Here is a 21633-nt window from a genome sequence, read left to right on the forward strand (position 1 = left end):
GGGATTGGGGGCAGGAGGAAAAAGGGACGACAGAGGATGAGATGGCTGGATGGCATCACTGACTCGATGGACGTGAGTTTGAGTGAACTCCCAGGAGTTGGTGATGGAGGCCTGGCGTGCTGCGATTCATGGGGTCACAGAGAGTTGGATACGACTGAGCAACTGAACTGAACTGAACTGAAACCAAGACTATACAAACTAATAAATATTCAGTGTTGCCGGAAATCAAATTGCAAAACTTCAGAGGTCATTCCCATTGTAAAATCCATGATAACCTGAAATTTAATGACTCTCACCTCTCATATTGGAGAAGGCAATGGCAACCCACTCCAGTATTCTTGCCTGGAGAATCCCAGGGACGGGGGAGCCTGGTGGGCTGCCGTCTATGGGGTCGCACAGAGTTGGACACGACTGAAGAGACTTAGCAACAGCAGCAGCACCTCTCATATTTACACCATAACTTGTTAGGTTCAGTAAAGAACATGCTTACAATATGATTCTTGCCCTCTAGATTTTTAGCCTAAGAAAGAACACAATTTTATAAATACCACATATATCAATTGATGGGGAACACATGTATACCTGTGGCGGATTCATTTTGATATTTGGCAAAACTAATACAGTTATGTAAAGTTTAAAAATAAAATAAAATTAAAAAAAAAAAATAAAAGCATTACATTTTTTGTTGCTTGTTTTTATACACAAATGTGAAAACTGGATGTAGCACAATACACTTCTCAAAAAACAAGCGTACTAAAAACCAGTTTTTATTTTAGTTTCTAAGATTCACAAAGTAGAAAAAATGTGAATAAGAAATCACTGTATAAATATCAAAGATCAGAGGCTATGCCTTGTGGTTCCATAGAAAGTAGGTCAAAAGATTCAAATCCATAAAAGACAAAAACTGTAATGCTTCTGTAGGAATCTTATAATTCATTATGAAATCAAGACACTAGGAAAAAAATTATCTTTGATATTTCTAACCCAGCAGATTAGTCTTTGGGTTTTTTTTTTTTTTTTTTAACTTTAGCATAGTTGATTTACAGTGTTGTGTTAAAGTCTTTTGGTTCTTTTTCTTTGATGACTTAAACTAAAACAGGAAGTAACGGACTAGTTTTCCTCAGAGCTATATGCTGGAAGGTAAAATCTTAAGTGAAAATACACACAAGGAATTAAGAACAATCTCAACCTTTTAACTGGCTCGAAGAAGGTAATGTAATGTGCGTTTGTGCTCAGTCATGTCTGACTCTTTGTGACCCCACAGGCCACCAGGCTCCTCTGTCCACAGAATTTCCCAGGTAAGAATACTGGAGTGGGTTGCCATTTCCTACTCCAGGGGATCTTCCCAACCCAGGGATAGAACCCGTGTCTCTTGCATCTCCTGCATTGACAGGCGGATTCTTTCCCACTGTGCCACCTGGGAAGCCCTTTCACTAGCTCATGACTCTCGATAGGGGCTTCCCTTGTGGCTCAGCTGGTAAAGAATCCACCTGCAATGCGGGAAATCTGGGTTCGATCCCTGGGTTGGGAAGATCCCCTGGAAAAAGAAAGGCTACCCAGTCCAGTATTCTGGCCTGGAGAATTCCATGGACTGTATAGTTCATGGGGTTGCAAAGAGTCGAGCGCAACTGAGCGACTTTCACTGACTCTCTATAAAGCATTATTTTGCTTCAAAATTGTCATTGTTCACAATATTCTCAAATAATTTACATAAGAATGCTCAAGTTCACAAAATTTTTCATTTTGTACTGTACAGTTTGCAGTACAAATGAAAACTGCAAGCATATTTCTGCAGCTAGATGAAAATGTTAACACATACCAATAACCACATAAAATAGAAGCCAAGCTCCTTCACCATTCAGAGTAGAGGAAAGGAAGAAAATAATAACAAAGAGAAAGAAGGTAATGAAAACAGGCCTATAAAAATCTAGAAAGGAAACAACTTGGACAGAGCAGAAAAGAAGTTGAAGATTCACTGATTTACTCAATAAATATTTAATGAGTGCCTACTGTGTGCCAGGACCTGTACTAGGTGCTGGATACACAAAGGTAAACAAAACATGCTTTATCTATTGCCCTCAGTCTGAGACAGAGATATCAAATAATATATATATGTATAAATTATGATAAGTGGATATAAAGAAAAAGCAAAAAGATACTATGGAAACCAAAAACCAAGACTTAATTTAGACCTCTGGTAAAGAAACACCTCTATGAGGAAGATATATTTTAGGTAAGACCTAACAGTTGAGCCGGACAGTTGGAGAGAAGGGGGAAAGTTGCTTGGGCCAAGAAAAAAAAAGTGCACAGTCCTTGAGGCAGGACAGAGCATGGCAGTTTCTGGGAACAAAGTCAAGACCACTGTGATTAAAGCACAGTTAGGAGAGTTGCTATGGGTTGCTAAGACTTGATGGAAGTTTGGACCACACTGGTGGGAGTAGAGACAAAAAGAAATCAGCAAAAAGTATTTTTCTTTCATTTAGAAGTGAAATCAAAAGACCTCAAAATAATTAATGCTCTTCCATCTTGCTTCTCTACTGCAGCAAAAGAAATACTGAAATGGTCTTCCAAAGATGCCCTGAACTAATTGCTAAAATCTGTGAATATTAACTTGATATCACTCTGGTGATTGTGCTATGTTATATGGCAAGTTGATCTTAAGACAGGGAGATTATCTTGGTGGGCCTGATCTAATCAAATGACCCCTGACAAGCATAGAGCTTTCTCTGACAGCAGGAGAAGCCAGACAGATTGAAGCATGGAAACACTTGATGTAACACTGCTGGTATGAAGACAAAGGAGGGCAAATGAGAAGGAAAGTGGATGGCTTCTGTCAATAGATAATCAGTGCCCCTCCCCAACCTAACAACCAGCAAGGAAACGGAAACCTCAGATCTACAATAAAGATCGAGTTTGTTAACCTGAATGGACTAGAAGTGGAGTCTTTCCCTGAGTCTCTAGATTAGGGTCCTAACTCTCCAACACTTTGACTGAAGACCTTAAGCAGAGTATCCAGCTGAACATACCCAGGCTTCTGACCTACAAAACTGTAAGATAACAAATGGATGTTGTTTCAAGTCACTAAATTTCAGTAGCATGTTACAAAGCAATAGAAAACTACCACCCCATAAACTATGTGAGGAGAAATTAACAATTTGATAATCTAAATCTAAATCATATTATTCTAGGAACTTCCCAGGAGGTCTAGTGGTTAGGACTCTGTACTTCACTGCAGGGGGGCACAGGTCCAATCCCTGGTTGCAGTACTAAGATTCTGTGTATGGTACAGAGTGACCAAAATAAATAAATAAATAAAAGCTCTGTGTGTATGTGTGTGTGTGTGTGTGTGCGTGTGTATGTAGTCACAGAAAGAAATCTAAGAAAAACAAATTTAACTTGTTATTACTTCAAAGGCTAGATAAATATGAATTTGGCGACTGGAGTGAGCACTTATTTAAATATGACTTTGAAATTAAATGTCAGATATGTTTTATAGAATTCAAATTTCTGTTATTAAGTCTAAACCTGTGCCATTCAATATGGTAGCCCCATGTGGCTACTAAGTATTTTAAATGTGATATTTCATTTGAGATGTGTTTTAAGTGTAAAATATAAACAGGATTTTGAAAACTTGGTATAAAAAAATAAAAAAATTTCAATATTTTAATATTCATCATATGTTTAAATGGTAAAATATTTGGATTGTTGTTGCTGTTGCTGTTGTTCAGTCACCCAGACGTGTCCGACTCTTTGTGACCCCATGGACTGCAGCACACCAGGCCTCCCTGTCCCTCACCATCTCCCAAAGTTTGCCCAAGTTCAAGTCCATTGCATCAGTGATGCCATCCAACCATCTCATCCTCTGACACCCTCTTCTTCTGCCCTCAATCTTTCCCAGCATCAGGGACTTTTCCAATGAGTTGCCTGTTTGCACCAGGTGACCAAAATACTATAGCTGCAGCTTCAGTCCTTCCAACAAGTAATCAGGGTTGATTTCCCCTAACATTGACTGGTTTGATCTCCATGCTGTTCAAGGGACTCTCAGGAGTCTTCTCCAGCACCACAGTTCAAAGGCATCAATTCTCTGGTGCTATGACTTCTTTATGGTCCAGTTCTCACAACTGTAGGTGACCACTGAGAAGACCATAGTCTTGACTATATGGACCTTTGTCGGCAGAGTAATGTCTCTGCTTTTCAACACACTGTCTAGGTTTGTCATAGCTTTCCTGCCAAGAAATGTCTTCTGATTGCATGGTTGAAGAAAGTTCTGCAAGTTCTAGTTTACGTAATGCTGAAGCCTAGCATGCAAGATTTTAAGCATGCTTTTATTAGCGAGGGAGATGAGTGCAATCGTCCAAAGGTTTGAACATTCTTCAGTACTACCCGTCTTGGGAACTGGGATGAGAACTGACCTTTTCCAGGCCTGTGGCCACTGCTGGGTCTTAGAGATTTGCTAACATATTGAGTGCAGCACTTTGATAGCATCATCCTTTGGGTTTTTTAACAGCTTTACTGGAATTTCATCACATCCACTAGCTTTATTAACAGCAGTGCTTCCTAAGGCCCACTTGACTTCACACTCCAGAATGTCTAGCTCTGGGTGACTGACCACACCATCATAGTTATCTGGTTCATTAAGATCTTTTTTGTACAGTTCTTCCATGTATTCCTTCCATCTCTTCTTGCTCTCTTCAGCATCTACTAGGTCACTATCGTTTCTGTCCTTTATTTTGGCAATCTTTGGGTGAAATGTTCCCTTGATATTTCCAATTTTTCTGAAGAGATCTTTAGTCTTTCCCTTTCTGTATATGTGAATATACTGGGTTAAAAAAATAAAATAAATTCACTGTGTCTTTCAATTTTTAAAATGGGGTTAATTCTAGTCAATGGAAAGTGAACAAACTTATATATGCCACTTCTAAGGTCTGGCATCTAAAAACCGCCAATATCATTCTCCACTCCTATGTTTGCTAGACGTATGCTGATGCCTAGAGCAACCTTGGAAACCACAGACTGAAGATGAAAAACTCTACTAGCCTGAGTCCATTAATCACTCCATAGAACACAGTGCCTTCTCCATTGAAAGTACTCTCTGAGCAAGAAATAAACTAACATTACATTCAGCTTTTGAGATTTCAGGATTTACCCACAAGAGCAGCGATTTTTAGCCATTATAGTACAGAACATGCAAAAATTGGAAACAACTTGACTGTCCTTCAATAGGAAATTGGATAAATAAATCATAGTATATTCTTAGACTCCATATAGTAGCTCAAATGAAAAAACTCTGTATCAAATGAATAAATCTTTTTTAAAAACATTAGTCTCAAAAAAGCTACTTATGAAAACAAAAACAAAAAAGCCACCCATATTTTGACCATACAAATATGTGGATAGTAAAAATATAAAAATATAGAGCAGAGGGCTACATTCCCTAAATTCACAGATTACCTCTAGAAAGAAAGAAAATGAAATCAGTTTATAGAAGAGAGTGACAAAGTCTTCAATTTCATATGAAATGTTAATTTATATATGAAATGCTTTACTTTCTTAAAATAATCTTAATTATGATAATTTCTTGAAATGGATTGGGGGGTATATGTATATTTTTATTATTCTGTTATTTTGTAAATGTTTAAATCATTAAAATAAATAATCTTTTTCTTATATATATCTTCTCAGAGAGTAAACAACAAAACTCTGTTTTAGAAGACATTTAAAAACTATATACCAAAAGCCTTAAATATGTGAATATCTTTAATATAATCCCAACACTATATACTATATATAAATATACTCTAAGAAAATCAAAGGTTTGCTCAAAGGATGACCATCAAAATATTCTTAGAGCAACCAAAAACAGGTAACACCTAAAATGTCCAATAGCATTGTGATTAAAATACTGTGTATTCATTTAAAAATTACACGGGAGGTAGGGTGAGATGTGTGAAGGTATAGATGAAAAAAAGACTGGCCACAGATTGATCACTGCTGAGGCTGACCAATAAGTACACAATTTTTTATATACTTTAAATTTTTTATAATAAAAAGTTCTGAAATATGCAAATACAGAACTTGACTAAGTTTTTAAAAAAGCAGTTTAAAATAGTTATGAATAATATTTTGTGTTTAATCTCTTGGCTCATTCACTGGATTTATCTGTGTTGCATATGTCCCTGTCATTGCTGGTCTAGGGATTTGATGGCAAACATGTAGCTAATAATCTAATGCAACTGCCTTCAAGCACTTTATCAAAATCATTTGGAACATTATGAATACCACATTTTCAATGTAGATATACATTTCTCATGGCTGGATGTGTGTATATATACATGTATAAATTTCATACATGCATACCCATGCATACATACCACTCTCACCAGCAATATTATCAGTATTTCTTTGAGTAAGCTGTATTCTACATAATCTAATTAAGTTACATATTCACAGATTTCTCATCAAATATAATCACCCTTTAAAAAATCTAATAAAAATAAAGATAGAAGTTTTGTTGCTTTTTACACTTGTATTACAAATAATATGTTCAACCTATGATGTCTTTGCAGGAATTTTTTAAGTCAATTATCTATTTTGTATGCCAAAGCCTTTGTGTGGATCACAATAAACTGTGGAAAATTCTGAAAGAGATGGGAATACCAGACCACCTGACCTGCCTCTTGAGAAACCTATATGCTGGTCAGGAAGCAACAGTTACAACTGGACATGGAACTACAGACTGGTTCTAAATAGGAAAAGAAGTACTTCAAGGCTGTATATTGTCACCCTGCTTATTTAACTTCTATGCAGAGTACATCATGAGAAACGCTGGGCTGGAAGAAGCACAAGCTGGAATCAAGATTGCCAGGAGAAACATCAATAACCTCAGATATGCAGATGATACCACCCTTATGGCAGAAAGAGAAGAGGAACTCAAAAGCCTCTTGATGAAAGTGAAAGAGGAGAGTGAAAAAGTTGGCTTAAAGCCAACATTCAGAAAACGAAGATCATGGCCTCCGGTCCCATCACTTCATGGGAGATAGATGGGGAAACAGTGAAAACGGTGTCAGACTTTGTTTTTTTGGGCTCCAAAATCACTGCAGATGGTGACTGCAGCCATGAAATTAAAAGACGCTTACTCCTTGGAAGGAAAGTTATGACCAACCTAGATAGCATACTGAAAAGCAAAAACGTTACTTTGCCAACAAAGGTTCATCTAGTCAAGGCTATGGTTTTTCCAGTGGTTATGTATGGATGTGAGAGTTGGACTGTGAAGAAGGCTGAGCGCCGAAGAATTGATGCTTTTGAACTGTGGCGTTGGGAGAAGACTCTTGAGAGTTCCTTGGACTACAAGGAGATCCAACCAGTCCATTCTAAAGGAGATCAGCCCTGGGATTTCTTTGGAGGGAATGATGTTGAAGCTGAAACTCCAGTACTCTGGCCACCTCATGCGAAGAGTTGACTCATTGGAAAAGACTCTGACGCTGGGAGGGATTGGGGGCAGGAGGAGAAGGGGACGACAGAGGATGAGATGGCTGGATGGCATCACTGACTCGATGGACATGAGTCTGAGTGAACTCCGGGAGTTGGTGATAGACAGGGAGGCCTGGCGTGCTGCGATTCACAGGATGGCAAAGAGTCGGACACACCTGAGCGACTGAACTGAACTGAACTTTGTTAAATACAACCAAGGAATCCATTTAATGAGAGAAGGTAAACAGTAATAATCCATGACGTTCTTAAAATTGGAGGAAAGGTGCCACTGTCAACTCTAAGCCAAGAAACTTGCACGTCATCAGGATACTTCATGTACAGTGTTTAACATGAAGTCAACTGTCACACAGAACAAGCTGCCATTCTTCATTAATATGTCAAGTATTACTGGCACTTAATTCTTTTTTTTTTTTTGGTCATGTCACCTGTCTTTCGGGATCTTAGTTCCCCAAACAGGGACTGAACTTGGGCCACGGCAGTGAAAACGCCAAATCCAAAGCACTGGACTGCGAGGGAATGCTCTTAAATTCATATTTTGTACACAAAGAAATAGATTTTAATATTTTATTCCTTCATGGAAATGGATTATTTTGGGTACACCTTATTTTGAAGACCACTAGTCAAGATACATAAGTATCTGCGTGGGAAAAAAAATTAAACAAGTGCTACAAGAGGAGGCCTTACAAATAGCTGTGAAAAGAAGCGAAGCGAAAAGCAGAGGAGAAAAGGAAAGATATAAGAATCTGAATGGAGAGTTCCAAAGAATAGCAAGGAGAGATAAGAAACCCTTCCTCAGTGATCAATGCAAGGAAATAGAGGAAAACAACAGAATGAGAAAGACTAGAGATCTCTTCAAGAAAATTAGAGATACCAAGGGAACATTTCATGAAAAGATGGGCTCGATAAAGGGCAGAAATGGTATGGACCTAACAGAAGCAGAAGATATTAAGAAGAGGTGGCAAGAATACACAGAAGAACTGTACAAGAAAGATTTTCACGAACCAGATAATCATGATAGTGTGATCACTCACCTAGAGCCAGACATCCTGGAATGTGAAGTCAAGTAGGCCTTAGAAAGCATCACTACGAACAAAGCTAGTGGAGGTGATGGAATTCCAGTAGAGCTATTTCAGATCCTGAAAGATGATGCTGTGAAAGTACTGCACTCAATATGCCAGCAAATTTGGAGAACTCAGCAGTGGCCACAGGACTGGAAAAGGTCAGTTTTCATTCCAATCCCAAAGAAAGGCAATGCCAAAGAATGCTCAAACTACGGCACAATTGCACTCATCTCACACGCTAGTAAAGTAATGCTCACAATTCTCCACCCTAGGCTTCAGCAATACGTGAACTGTGAACTTCCAGATGTTCAAGCTGGTTTTAGAAAAGGCAGAGGAACCAGAGATCAAATTGCCAACATCCGCTGGATCACTGAAAAAGCAAGACAGTTCCAGAAAAAAACATCTATTTCTGCTTTATTGACTATGCCAAAGCCTTTGATCACAATATTGTATGGATCAAAATAAACTGTGGAAAATTCTGAAAGAGATGGGAATACCGGACCACCTGACCTGCCTCTTGAGACCTATATGCAGGTGAGGAAGCAACAGTTAGAACTGGACATGGAACAACAGACTGGCTCCAAATAGGAAAAGGAGTACGTCAAGGCTGTATATTGTCACCCTGCTTATTTTACTTCTATGCAGAGTACATCATGAGAAACGCTGGGCTGGATGAAGCACAAGCTGCAGTCAAGATTGCCAGGAGAAATATCAATAACCTCAGATATGCAGATGACATTACCCTTATGGTAGAAAGTGAAGAGGAACTTTAAAAAGCCTCTTGATGAAAGTGAAAGAGGAGAGTGAAAAAGTTGGCTTCAAGCTCAACATTCAGAAAACTAAGATTATGGTATCTGTCCCATCACTTCATGGGAAATAGATGGGGAAACAGTGGAAACAGTGTCAGACTTTATTTTTGGGGGCTCCAAAATCACTGCAGATGGTGACTGCAGCCATGAAATTAAAAGATGCTTACTCCTTGGAAGGAAAGTTATGACCAACCTAGATAGCATATTGAAAAGCAGAGACATTACTTTGCCAACAAAGGTCCGTCTAGTCAAGGCTATGGTTTTTCCAGTGGTCATGTATGGATGTGAGAGTTGGACTGTGAAGGAAGCTGAGCACTGAAGAATTGATGCTTTTGAACTGTGGTGTTGGAGAAGACTCCTGAGAGTCCCTTGGACTGCAAGGAGATCCATCCAGTCCATCCTAAAGGAGATCAGTCCTGGGTGTTCATTGGAAGGACTGATGTTGAAGCCTAAACTCCAATACTTTGGCCACCTGAGGCAAAGAGCTGACTCATTGGAGAAGACCCTGATGCTGGGAAAGACTGAGAGCAGGAGAAGGGGATGACAGAGGATGAGATGGCTGGATGGCATCACCGACTCGATGGACATGAGTTTGGGTGAACTCCGGGAGTTGGTGATGGACAGTGAGGCCTGGCGTCCTGCGACTCACGGGGTTGCAAAGAGTTGGACACGACTGAGCGACTGAACTGAACAAGAGGAATAAGCACTAGGTATTCTATAAGGAGACACGGAAGAGACATGTAATTCATTATGAGTGTGGGGTTGGTGAACAAAGGAAGTGATGTGAAATGGAGACCTGAACAATGGGTTAATGACTGGACAGATTGAAGTCGGAGTGGGAGAGCTGGGTAGATCAAGCGTGTTATGTCCAAAGTGCAGAGGTAAGAGCAAACACCATGCATTCAAACTAATATATTAATAGTCTAAAACAGCTGAAGTATAGTTTCTAGGGGTGGGATGGAGTGGGTGGACAGTGATTCAGGGATGGCTGATAAGATTATAAAGGCTTGTTTGGATTTTATCTGTAGGGCAATGGAGAAATAGGCGATGAAGGTATACAATAAAGAACTGGCCTTGCCAAAAAGAAGTCTGGCCTTTGTCCCCAGCTCCTGGGAGGTAACCTCTAAATCCCTGGAATTTCTAGAGTAATAGGAGTGTCTTTGTTATTCATAGTGGGCCCCTTGGATCACATGGTATCAGCCTGGGGTGGGAGACTTGAAACTATTAATAAGTTCAACCAGGTGAGCAATCTACCAGTAAATCCCAATACAAACTGGACAGCGAAACTTAGGTGAGCTTTTTGGGCTGTCAGGACTCCATGAGAGAGGAACACATCCCTGAGGACAATGGAAGCTTCACATCTGAAACCCTTCCAGATTGCAGCTCATGCATCCCTTTCTTTGGCTGGTTCTAAGTTCTAGCTTTTCCTTATTCTGAACCATAATCCATTAATATATTAAGCTTTCAGTGAGTTCTGTGAGTCTTTCTAGTAAATTATCAAATCTGAAAGTAGTTTTGAGAAACCTGAAAATTATAGTCAGTGTCAGAAGTGAGGGTGGTCTTGTGCAGACTCTTTCTCTAACTTATAGTTGGACCCTAACTCCTAGCAACTTCTGCCTCAGGCAGACTTGGCTGTATCTGACTGGAGAACTGTGCCTTTGACCTCAGTTTGGCTAATACCAGGTAAACAGTAAAATATTTAAGCAATGGGTGACAATTAATCTACATAATCTACATTCTAGAGAAATCACTTTACTATTAATACACTGGGGAGAATATATTGGAAAAGACTGGGAAGAAATGGCAATGACAGTAGGGATGGTGAGGGACATATTTAGGAGGTATTTACAAGGCAAAATTTGACTGAACGTGAGGAGGAGAGAAGGAAAAATCAAGGATCAGTTCAGTTCAGTTCAGTCGCTCAGTCATGTCCGACTCTTTGTGACCTCATGAATAAACCCACCAAAAAGAGAATCAAGTTTTGTCTTCTGTGGGAGAGACAGAGAGAGACGGAAGATCAAATTCAGTTTTGGACATTTTCATTTGAGAAGACTTTTAGACATCTGGATAGAGCCATTCCATCAGCAGTCAAAGCAAGGATGGAGACCGAGTTGGGAGCTATTAGCATAACTACAATAACCAAAATCACATCACGGGAGAGACTGATGTTGACCACAGACAACTAAGCCAACCAAACTTGAAAAGGCCAAGGACCAAACAACAATATAAAAGGGTTAGGCAGAGTATTAAAAGCTCACAGAGAAGTGGCAGTCTAAGACGTAGGAGAAAACCCCGAAACTTATGGCTTACACCCAATGGTTGGTATTTTCTTTTTTCTGCTACTTCTTACTACTTTTAAGAATAAAAAAAAAGGGGGGTATTCTAAATGAGTGGCATAACTCCCATCCATCTATTTTTTCATATATATACACAGACAAAGGTTAATGGCTTTCTAATCTATCTCAAAGTCATTAATGAGTCACATAATTCAATACAACTGAATTATTAGTGTCTATAAACAATGATTTTCTTTCCCAGGCCATTTTTAAAGTGGCCACCCTCATTACTACTGTAAACCATCTGCAAGTATTTAACTTTGCCAGGCTACCAAAATATCTCCCCCTCCTTGAGAAGTCCAACCCAGACTAAATGAATAACTGAGAAGACAACTGCTCTAAAAATGTACTGACATGTAGCTCTTACAGACTTCAGGGTATTTGTTTCTTCTGGGTTAAAACAAATAGATTTATCCTCCATACAATAATACAGAGAATAAAATACAGCATTGACCTATGCAACCTATCCAAGGTTATTCATATCTGCTATAAGATCAGCTGTAAATTTTATTTGAAATTATTTCAAAGCTATAAAATATCTCACCTCCACCTTTTCAAAGAGATCCATTAACCTCAAAACTCCTAATTTTGCGTCATTAGAATTTATTTTACTCTCTTGGGGGGCATTTTAGTTTACAGGAGTAAAGGAGATAATTTTTACATGAGCAGCTGAAGATTCCAAATCACTGGAATTTTTTATTGACATGGAATAGACTAATTCAGTTAAACAGTTCTAAAGAACTGCCTGAATTTATTATTCATTTTTAAAGATTTAATTATTTGAAACAAAATTGTTTAAATGGTCCTTTAAAAAAAAGTATTTATAGCCCACAACAGAGATCTTTCTCATCCTAGGGGAGTTTCAACATTTCAAATAATTTTTCTTTCAAAATGTTACATGTTTTTATCTAGTACAGAAATATTAAGTGCATAGTTCCCATTTTGAAGCCTAACAGCAAAAACTCTATCACAAATACTGAAAAACTTTTAAGTTGCTAATTATAACTATATTTTGTCCACTTAAACCTTGATCCTTTACTTACCTAAGTAACTGCTTATCTCAAGCTAATCCTAAGCTTTGAGTTTACCAAAATGAAGAATGATAAATATACCTGCTGTTCTTAAACTCTGAGAGAAGCAAAATACTGGGAAAAACATTCACTATATTTTTTGAAGTAAAATTTCAGCCAGTGTATACATAAACAGTATTGGGAAAGTAAGCACCTTTATTTTTTTCTGTAGCTTCATACTATATATTTATAAAGCACTGACAGAAAAAATAGTCTAGAGATTTATGAAACTGGTTCTAGTTTCTTCTTACATTAGTTTCAACTGTGAAATTGGTGAATATATATTTCAAGTAACTTCATTTAAGTATTTTAGCACACTCTGACAAACATGACAGTTTCTAAAGAATGTTAAGAATTCCCAAAATAAAGAGAGAGTGGGTATCTGAGAAAATATTAAAAAAAAAACCAAAAACTTCACCTCCGCCAAATTAGTAATTCCAACATATTCCTAATCAGAATGATTTCAAAGTGTTTCCTAGGAAATTTGATAACTCAATTTTTCCTAGGAAATTTGACAACTCTGAGAGTTTTGAGGTTCAAAAATTATATTGAAAAATGCTGGAAAACCATTTGTACATAATTTGTCATTTCTGAATCAGGATCGTCAGTTTTCTCTTCTGTAAAATGAAGCGAACAGGAAAATGATCCATCTCTACAATGTCTTCCAGTACTGATTCTTGTGGCCAAGTTGTATGATTTTCTTTCATAAATAATAAAGCACAAAAAGTATGTGTTTTTAAACTATGAGACTTTTAGGTTTTTGGGTTTTGTTTTGTCTTTTTTTTCAGTCTGTTAACAACGTTGAAGATACTTTACATAAACAAGCCAGGCGTTTTATATCTGAGTAAAACATAAGTTAATAGCTTCTGCACAAAACAGTTGTTTTCCAACTTCAATTTTGCTAGTTTTACTTCAAATCTAAACTTCCTCAATTAGATTGCCATTTTATAATCTGAATACTTTTCTAGTTTATACATGTATGGAAAATCTTGCTCCCTTTCCATGTGGCAAAACACACATCAACCTACCATCATCATACAGATTTCATTTTTAAAAAACCTTGAATGGTACATATTCAAAGTTGTTCTAAGCTAATGACACTCTTTTTTTGAAATGGACCTTCTCTAATGTTTAAATGTGTATTTCTTTAATTCTGCAATTGCATATGTAAAGGTAAAATTGTCAAAATAGAGTTAGTCTGATGCTGAGATAAATCTTTCCACTTCAGTAAACAATTCCATTTTATTTTAAGCAAGAAGTCTTAAGTGTCTATATAGTATTAAAAATTATATTTCATAAACTCTATTCTACGATTGTTTACAAACACTAGGAAGAAAAACTCCTAAGATGTTTTTACATGCCATTTTACATTTCCCAAAAAGCAGTATGACTTTGGTAACCAGATAGGATTTCAAAATTGAAATTTCAATAGTGTATAAAATATGGGACACATCAACACAGTCCACTTTTACAGCATATATGTTCAGTGTTTTTTTCCTGTTGACAAGCTTCTGTTTTAACAGGAAGAATGATCTGATCAGGTGTCTGTTAGGTTGGAAAAAGACAAAACCTTTATTTTCCAGGTCCTTCTCTTAATCTAAGCTTTTAAAAAAATCCAAGAAGAGATCTTAACTGCAGTGAATCTTGCAGTAGCAAACTTTTTGATGGGGACAGAGTAACATCTTTCATTACAACTATCAGCAGAATGGCAAAAGGCTGTCGAGGTTTACCAGTGTTCTCAGAAACTTGTTAGTATTCTCCTCTGTCATTATTTCAGAACAATTCCATTTAGAAAGAAACGCAATTGTAAACTGCTTCTATTTCAGGCCCATAAAAACTGGGATGAAAGGCAAAGCCTTGACCTTTCTATTTTAGACTTTCATCTGTGTAGCTAAGCCATCTGCTTTCTCTCTACCCCATCTACTTAATGGACTGAAAATACTGCACCTAATTGCAATTTTATCAAACCAGCCAGAGTTTTCCACTTTAACGAATTACGACTCTGTCTTTCACCTGAAGGCTCGCAGGTAAAATTTTCCTTTTCCGTCCCTCCCCATTTCCTTCCCACCTCCCTCAATTAAGAGTTATCAAGTATCATTAAACTACGATACGAGGCTTCCGTGTATTAAGCCATCTACACTTTCAACACTGAGCGCCCAACAGAAGAAAATCGACTCCAGTCTCCCCTCCTGTGGATCTGGGGCCGGGATTATCATCTTTGTTGCGGTTACGCAGGAGGCACCTAGCAAGCAGCTCCTGCCTAGAAAGAAGACCGCGTCTCTCCGCCGCCAAACAACAGGGGGGGACTCGAGCCGGGAAAAAGACAGACCCGGGTGGGAGGAAAGCCTGCAGCAGGAAGGAGAGGGCTGGGAAGAGGGAGCTCTCAAGACTAGAAGGAAGGACCTTCCCGGGCACCAAGCAGAAAAGGTGTGAGAAGTGGAGAAAGAAGTGGGCGGCCGGGGAGAAGCGGGAAGCCGGGAGCCCGGCGGGAGGGCGCGGGGGGCGGCTCCCGGGCCCCGGCGGGAGGCGCGGGGGCCGCGGCGGGCGTGGGCATCTCGCCGCCGACCGCTCGAGTCCGAGCAGCGGGGGCGCTTCCAACCTCGCCAGGGCGCCGGCGTGAGGCGGGCGGGGGGGATGAGGAGCGGAAAAGCGAGCAGTTCGCGCGGCAGAGGGAGCCGCGTCGAGGCCGGCGCGGCGGGGACGGCGGCCCACCCCCCGGCCGAGCCCCGCTACTTAACTATTTGTAGAGCTGCTGCAGGCACAGGTCCAGGCTCTCGCCCTCCACCTCCTCGCGGGTGATGCGCTCCGACAGCGGCCGCGGCAGCGGGGGCAGCGGCGGCAGCCGGGGCTGCGGCGGCGGCACGGCCGACTGCCCCCGGGCCGCCGCCTCCTCGCCCGCCGCCGCCGCCGCCTCCTCCTCCACCGCCTCCTCCTCAGGCTCGGGGTCTTCTCGCTCCTGCTCGTGCTCCCCCTCCTCCGACGCGGCCCCGGCGGCCGCCGCCTCCCCGGTTTCCTCGACCGACGCCTCGCGCGCCTCAGCCGCCACCAGTTCGGGCTCGGGCTCGGGCTCCGACTCTTCGGGTTCGGGTTCCGGCTGGGGCTCACCGCCGCCGCACGGTCCGCGAAACTCGCCCAGGAATAGCTCCAGGAAGCGCCGGTAAGTTTTCTCCTCAGGGCTGCAGCCGGCCATCGCTGCTCATGCCCCAGGGCCGACCGGGGAAACGGGTGGGGGAGGCCCAGGAAGAGGAGGGGGGCTGCTGGCGAGCCTCCGGCTCCCGCAAGGGCGGTTAACGGCCGCACCGGCACGAGCGATCAGCACTAGGTTGCCTGGAGAGGGCTCCCGCAGGCGTGCGCGCCGCCGAGCCCGGACGTGCGCGGCCCGGGGCCGGGGGGCGGAGCGCGCCGCCCCTCACGGGTCTGGAGGGAAAGTTGGTCTCGGGCGCGCGCGCGGGGTCCGGCGGAGGCCCACCCTCTAGCCCTAGGGAGAGCGCAGCCCAAGCTGCCTAGAGACCGTCGCCATGGCAACCGGCCTCTAAGGAACAATTTCAGGGTCCCTCCCGTCGAGTCCACGGAGTCGAAAGGGGCACTCGACTTGGTCTCCTCTCCAACTCTGAATGCCTTCACTGTGTGGATACCCTAACCTCAAAGTGGTTAAGAGGGAACTAAGACGTTCGCCCGGTCTAGCAGTTGGTCTCCTTGATTTGGATTCACCTCAGTTTTCCTTATCTGTCCTGTCTTGTCTTAGGGTCCCTATGTGCGGAAAGATACCACAGTGTGAATACCTTCTGTTGTCGATGACATTAATTTAATAAGTAGTTTGCAGGGGAAGGCATTCAACATCTACAAAGGTAGGTTCCTTTGCCTCCATTCTCTCATCTATCTGATTCTGTGAAGTGGTGTTATCCTCACTTCCCAAAAAGAGGAAGCAGGATTAAGTACATTTGTTTTTTCAAGGTGTGGAAGCTCCTAGTCGTGGCATTGGAATTGGAACCCAGATTGTCAGCTTCTAAAGCCTTTCTAGACCCTTTTTCCTGTACTCTTCTCTGACTTTAAAGACTCAACAGTGTAATACATCTATCAAGCCTTATTTTTAAAAAGCTTTATAGTTTATGCGTTATATTCATCCTCTTAATCCTTGTAATAGCGCCTCAAGGTAGAAGGTATTACCGTGATTCCATTCCATGGATGAAAAAACTGAGACTTCAAGATAATGCGATGCAACAAGGACTAAAAACAGCTCTATTTTTACTGCAAAGCCATCAGATTTCCAGCACATCAAGACACCCTTCTTGAGTGTCTGCAGGCAACCCACTCCAGTATTCTTGCCTGGGAAACCCCATGGACAGAAGACAGAAGAACCTGGGGGGCTATAGTCCATGGAGTCGCAAGAGTCCGACATGACTTAGTGACTCAACAACAAATATATACTTTATTACATAATCTGTATTTTTTGGTACATTTTGTTTGCTCTTCTTCCCCATCCCCCTGAGTCTCTATTTTTGTAGACTGAAAGTGAAACAACTTTAAATTATTCTAATTTTCTTACCAAACCACACACAAACCTATTATTTTCAAGCCTTACTGAGGGGAGTGGGAGAGGGAGAAGCTGTGTTGTTATACAGCTGTATAGATGACAGCATCATTACTGCATACTGCCATGTCCATGGCAACATATAATTCAGCAAAAAGATAGTGATTCTTTCTCTACTTTGAAAAACATGTTCACAAAATATCCACCCCATCCTCTCCATTTATTCCTTCTGGATTTCAGTTGGATTTAGAGTCTGAAATAACATTTCTAGTCAGTTATTAATGGCAGAAGGAGTCTCCCTGCCAACTGTTTTCATATAATACTGTATTCTAAATCCCTGATGTGATACTGTTATTTTAAGAATAAGTGGGTTGAGCTCACTAATGTACATTATGGCATCATGTAAAATAGACGTCCATTCTCTTTCTTAGCTTGAGATTAAATAATACATGATAGAAAGTGTATACTGAGTAATGCATGAGTCCTCTATAACTACTTATTTTTGTCTCAAAGGTAAATGGTAAGACCCAATAAATAAGTCTGTTTCCAGACAAGCTAACTGTATTTATACATGTTTTGTTTAAAACATCACCAGTGTAGAGCGACTTCTTTATGCGATGCCAAGAAAGTCTTTAAACTTTATTTCTTTAAACTCTTTATTTGCCTTTGTTTTCAATCCACCTGTTCATTTCCATTTCAGAATGTCTAGAAAAGATTGACATAACTTATAAGGCTACAAAACCTAAATGTCTGCGATTTTACATTGCAACAACTATTTAATATCTCAGAATTTGACACAATGACATTTAGTTCAAGAGCACAAGGCTGTCAACTGTTAACAATTCACATCTAAGCTACACCTTCCTACTTTGTAATGTAGTTGCCTCCCTCCTCTAGGTGACATTTCTTTGTGACGTTAATTTATGACTCAACCCACATATCAAAAGGAAGTGTTCTGTGTTGGGGAAACATTACTACTAAGAGTAAAAGAAAAAGCCTACACCTCTACATTACTATAAATGAGAGGTGTGTTTGCTTATATTAATGAAGATATTCCTTTACAAAAGATCAGTATGGATCCTGCTGCATCCGTTTGACAGAGGAGCTTCGCCAGAGGTTGCTGACAGCGGTGCTGGGTCTCAGGGCAGCTGTGTAGGATGGCTCTGCCATTGTCAAGTCTTTTTAGTCATTGTTTTGCATGGCTTTACTTCCCTTTTCAGTTCCTCTCCTCTTATACTTCCCTAATCCCCTTTCTTGTTGTCTATTTTTAAATAGAGCTATAAAAAAACATATGTATTAAGAGCAGTTAACTTTTTAAAGGTTTTTTTTTTTTTAGATTTGTCATAAAAATTGTTCTCTAAGCCTTAGCTCTTTGGAGGAAATGCACATGTTCTTTCAAGGACATTCATGATTAAGGATGACATTTCAAGATTAAAAAGGGGAATCCCATGGTGGTCTAGTGGTTAGGATTTGGTGCTTTCACTGCTGAGGGCCCAGGTTCAATCCTCAGTTGGGGAACTAAGATCCCACAAGCCATGAGGTATGGCCAAAATCATAAAAAACTTTAAAAAAAAAAGGTTAAATAAAACTGTTGAGTTGGGCAGTTAGTTTCTTATATGACCCAGTAATCCATCTCCCAGATATTTACCCACAAGAAATGAAAACGTGTCCACCAAACACACACGCAGACACACATCACCAAAAAAACCCTTGTATATAAATTTTTTACAATACTTTTATTCATAACAGCTCAAACTTGGACAAAACCCAGGTGTACATCAATAGTGAGCGGATAAACAAATTGTGGTGTATTCATACAATAGAATACTACTCATCAATTAAAAAAAAACTACTGATAAACACAACAACATGGGTGAATTTCAAAACCATGCTGAATGAGAAACGTCTAGGCACAAAAGAGAACAAACCTCATGATTCCATTTATATGAAATTCTAGAATAGGCAAAACTAATCTATAGTCACAGAAAGCAGATTAGTGGTTGTCTAGGACTGACATGGAATAGAGGATTCATGGAAAAGGAGTTAAGTAGAACTTTGTGGGAGGGATTAGAATGTTCTATATCTTGGCTGGGTGTTTTATATAGGTGTATTCATTTGTCAAAAAGGATCCAAGTGTACATTTTAAATAAGTGTATTGTTACGTAAATTATACCTCAATAAGGTTTATTTTTAAAGTTAAAAAGAATTGATTACTGCTTAGTCCTTTTTTTGTTCTCACATCCATTTCTTCCCCTACTTTGCTCTCCTTGGTATTACAGGGGTGCTGACTCTTTCAAGCTACATTCACCAGGTTCCTGGACAGCTGAGTTCCAGCTGTGATTTGCCCAGTGGGAGATATCAGCAGGAAACTAGAAGGTGGAAGGAAAGGCAAAAAGCCAAGATATTTCTTCCCTGTCCCCTACCTCAGTCCTAATGCTTGCTGCTTCTCCTTTATAGCTTTTCTCCCCCTGAACCTGTCCTTCCAGCTTTTCTCTTTGACACCAGTCCTAGAGCTCCAGAAACATCATCTTCCATTTGTCCATCAGCCTAGAGATGGTGGCTGGCTTTAGCTGCCTAATCTTGCCTGCTATGGATGGATGACTTGTGTGCTCCAAAAATTCATATGTTTAAATCCTAACCCCCAAGGTGAAAGTATTAATTAGGAGGTGGGGGTCTTTGGAAGGTAATTAGGTTATGAGGGCACAGCCCTCATGAATGGGATTAGTGCCATCTTTAATAAGATGAGGTGCAAGAGAGACGCCTCTCCCTTTCCAAATGTGAAAACACAGTAAGAAGACCACTGTCTGTCCCAAACACAATCTACCAGCGCCCTGATTACTGAACTCCAGCCTCCAGAACTGTGAGAAATAAAGTTCTGTTGCTTGTAAGCCACCCCACTTATGATTTTTTCATTATAGCAGCCCAGTCAGACTAAGATACTGCTGTACCTTCCCTTTTGGCTTTTTAGCTCTCTTAGCATGTGTGTAACTAATTTCCTGTATTCTATTCCCTCTGTTTTCTTAACTGGATCTCAATTAATACAATAACAAATAATATTTTAAAGAGTGATAAAAATATATAAAACAATTATAAATGGATTAAGTTGACATTAAGGCAGTCTAGATTTTCAAAGGTGCTACCTGAACAGTGAGTTTACTTGAAGATAGCAGTAAATTATTTCCTATTATGCATATGTTAACTTTTAAGAAATACATGTTATTTTTAAAACCTTAAAAAAAATTATGAATAGGTTACCAGTGGTTCAAAGGTAGGGAGGGTAAAAATGAATAGACAGAACATAGGATTTTTAGGGAAGCAAAGACTATTCTGTATGATACTATAATGGTGGATACAAATCATTAGACATTTGTCAAAAACCACAGGACATACAACACAGAGTGAACCCAAGTGTAAACTATGTACTTTGGTTAATAATAATATATCAATTTGGGCTCATCAGTTGTAACAGATATACCTCACTAATGTAAAATGTTAATAATAATTGGGGAAACTGTGTAGGGGTCTTACATATATCTCTGATCTGTGCCTAGAGAAATGTTCCATTCATATTTTTTAAATTGATGGAAGGATAACTAATAAATAAGTACTTTGGAGATATTAATTTGATGGCATTGTCAAACTGACTAGTAGGGAGCAAGAGAATACCTGTCAACTGGAAAAACTGAGCACATAAATGTTTTCAAATAAGAGCATCTTCCTCCCTTCTCAATATACCCTACCTACATCTTCTATATCCTGGAAGATGTAGAAGATAAGGATAATTAACTATAGATTAGTTTTGCCTATTCTAGAATTTCATATAAACAGAATCATGAGGTATGTTCTCTTTTGTGCCTAGACTTTTTTCATTCATCATGTTTTTGAGATTCACCCATGTTGTTGTGTTTATCAGTAATTGTTTTTTTATTGATGAGTAGTATTCTATTGTACGAATAGTTGTGATTTAACAACTGTTAAATCACATCCATTTGCTGCCAAAAATATTACTACTATATTAATTTTTATTCCTCTTCTTTTGCTGGCTAGTATGGTCATATTGCAGCAACAGTCCATAGCTGTCAAAATTAGAATTCACATCAGGTAATAACAGGTCCACATGCACTATTTTCATCAGTTTTAAAAAGCAAAGAAGTCCCCAAAACAGGTTCTAACTTTTCTTTCTTAATGCTTTAACCACTGATGATAACAAACTTTTGTTTTTATTTTGCTTAGTTCTTTGAGGAATCAAACTTTTTTTAACTTACTATGACATGCTTATGAAACAGGAAGAGGGCAGGGGTTGATGGCAATTTCTGATAAGGATACTATAAGTGG

At 39.8% G+C, this 21633-nt stretch overlaps 1 protein-coding gene and 1 long non-coding RNA gene across 2 annotated transcripts in view; one reads left to right on the forward strand and one right to left on the reverse strand.

Annotated features, from left to right (window-relative positions):
• Positions 1 to 16165, reverse strand: part of PPM1E (protein phosphatase, Mg2+/Mn2+ dependent 1E) — a 217434-nt gene extending 201269 nt beyond the window's left edge. Inside the window, exon 1 of the mRNA XM_025281191.3 lies at positions 15506 to 16165. Within this exon, the coding sequence (XP_025136976.2) occupies positions 15506 to 15957 (452 nt within the window). The 5' untranslated portion in view covers positions 15958 to 16165. The remainder of the gene's footprint in view (positions 1 to 15505) is intronic.
• On the forward strand, positions 15057 to 15903 carry LOC123332715. The gene is made up of 2 exons (XR_006549689.1): positions 15057 to 15194; positions 15705 to 15903. It is a non-coding gene; the product is annotated as an uncharacterized LOC123332715 (long non-coding RNA).
• Positions 16166 to 21633: the final 5468 nt, after the last annotated feature.

Source organism: Bubalus bubalis, chromosome 3, assembly GCF_019923935.1.
Source record: "Bubalus bubalis isolate 160015118507 breed Murrah chromosome 3, NDDB_SH_1, whole genome shotgun sequence".
Classification (NCBI taxonomy): domain Eukaryota; kingdom Metazoa; phylum Chordata; class Mammalia; order Artiodactyla; family Bovidae; genus Bubalus; species Bubalus bubalis.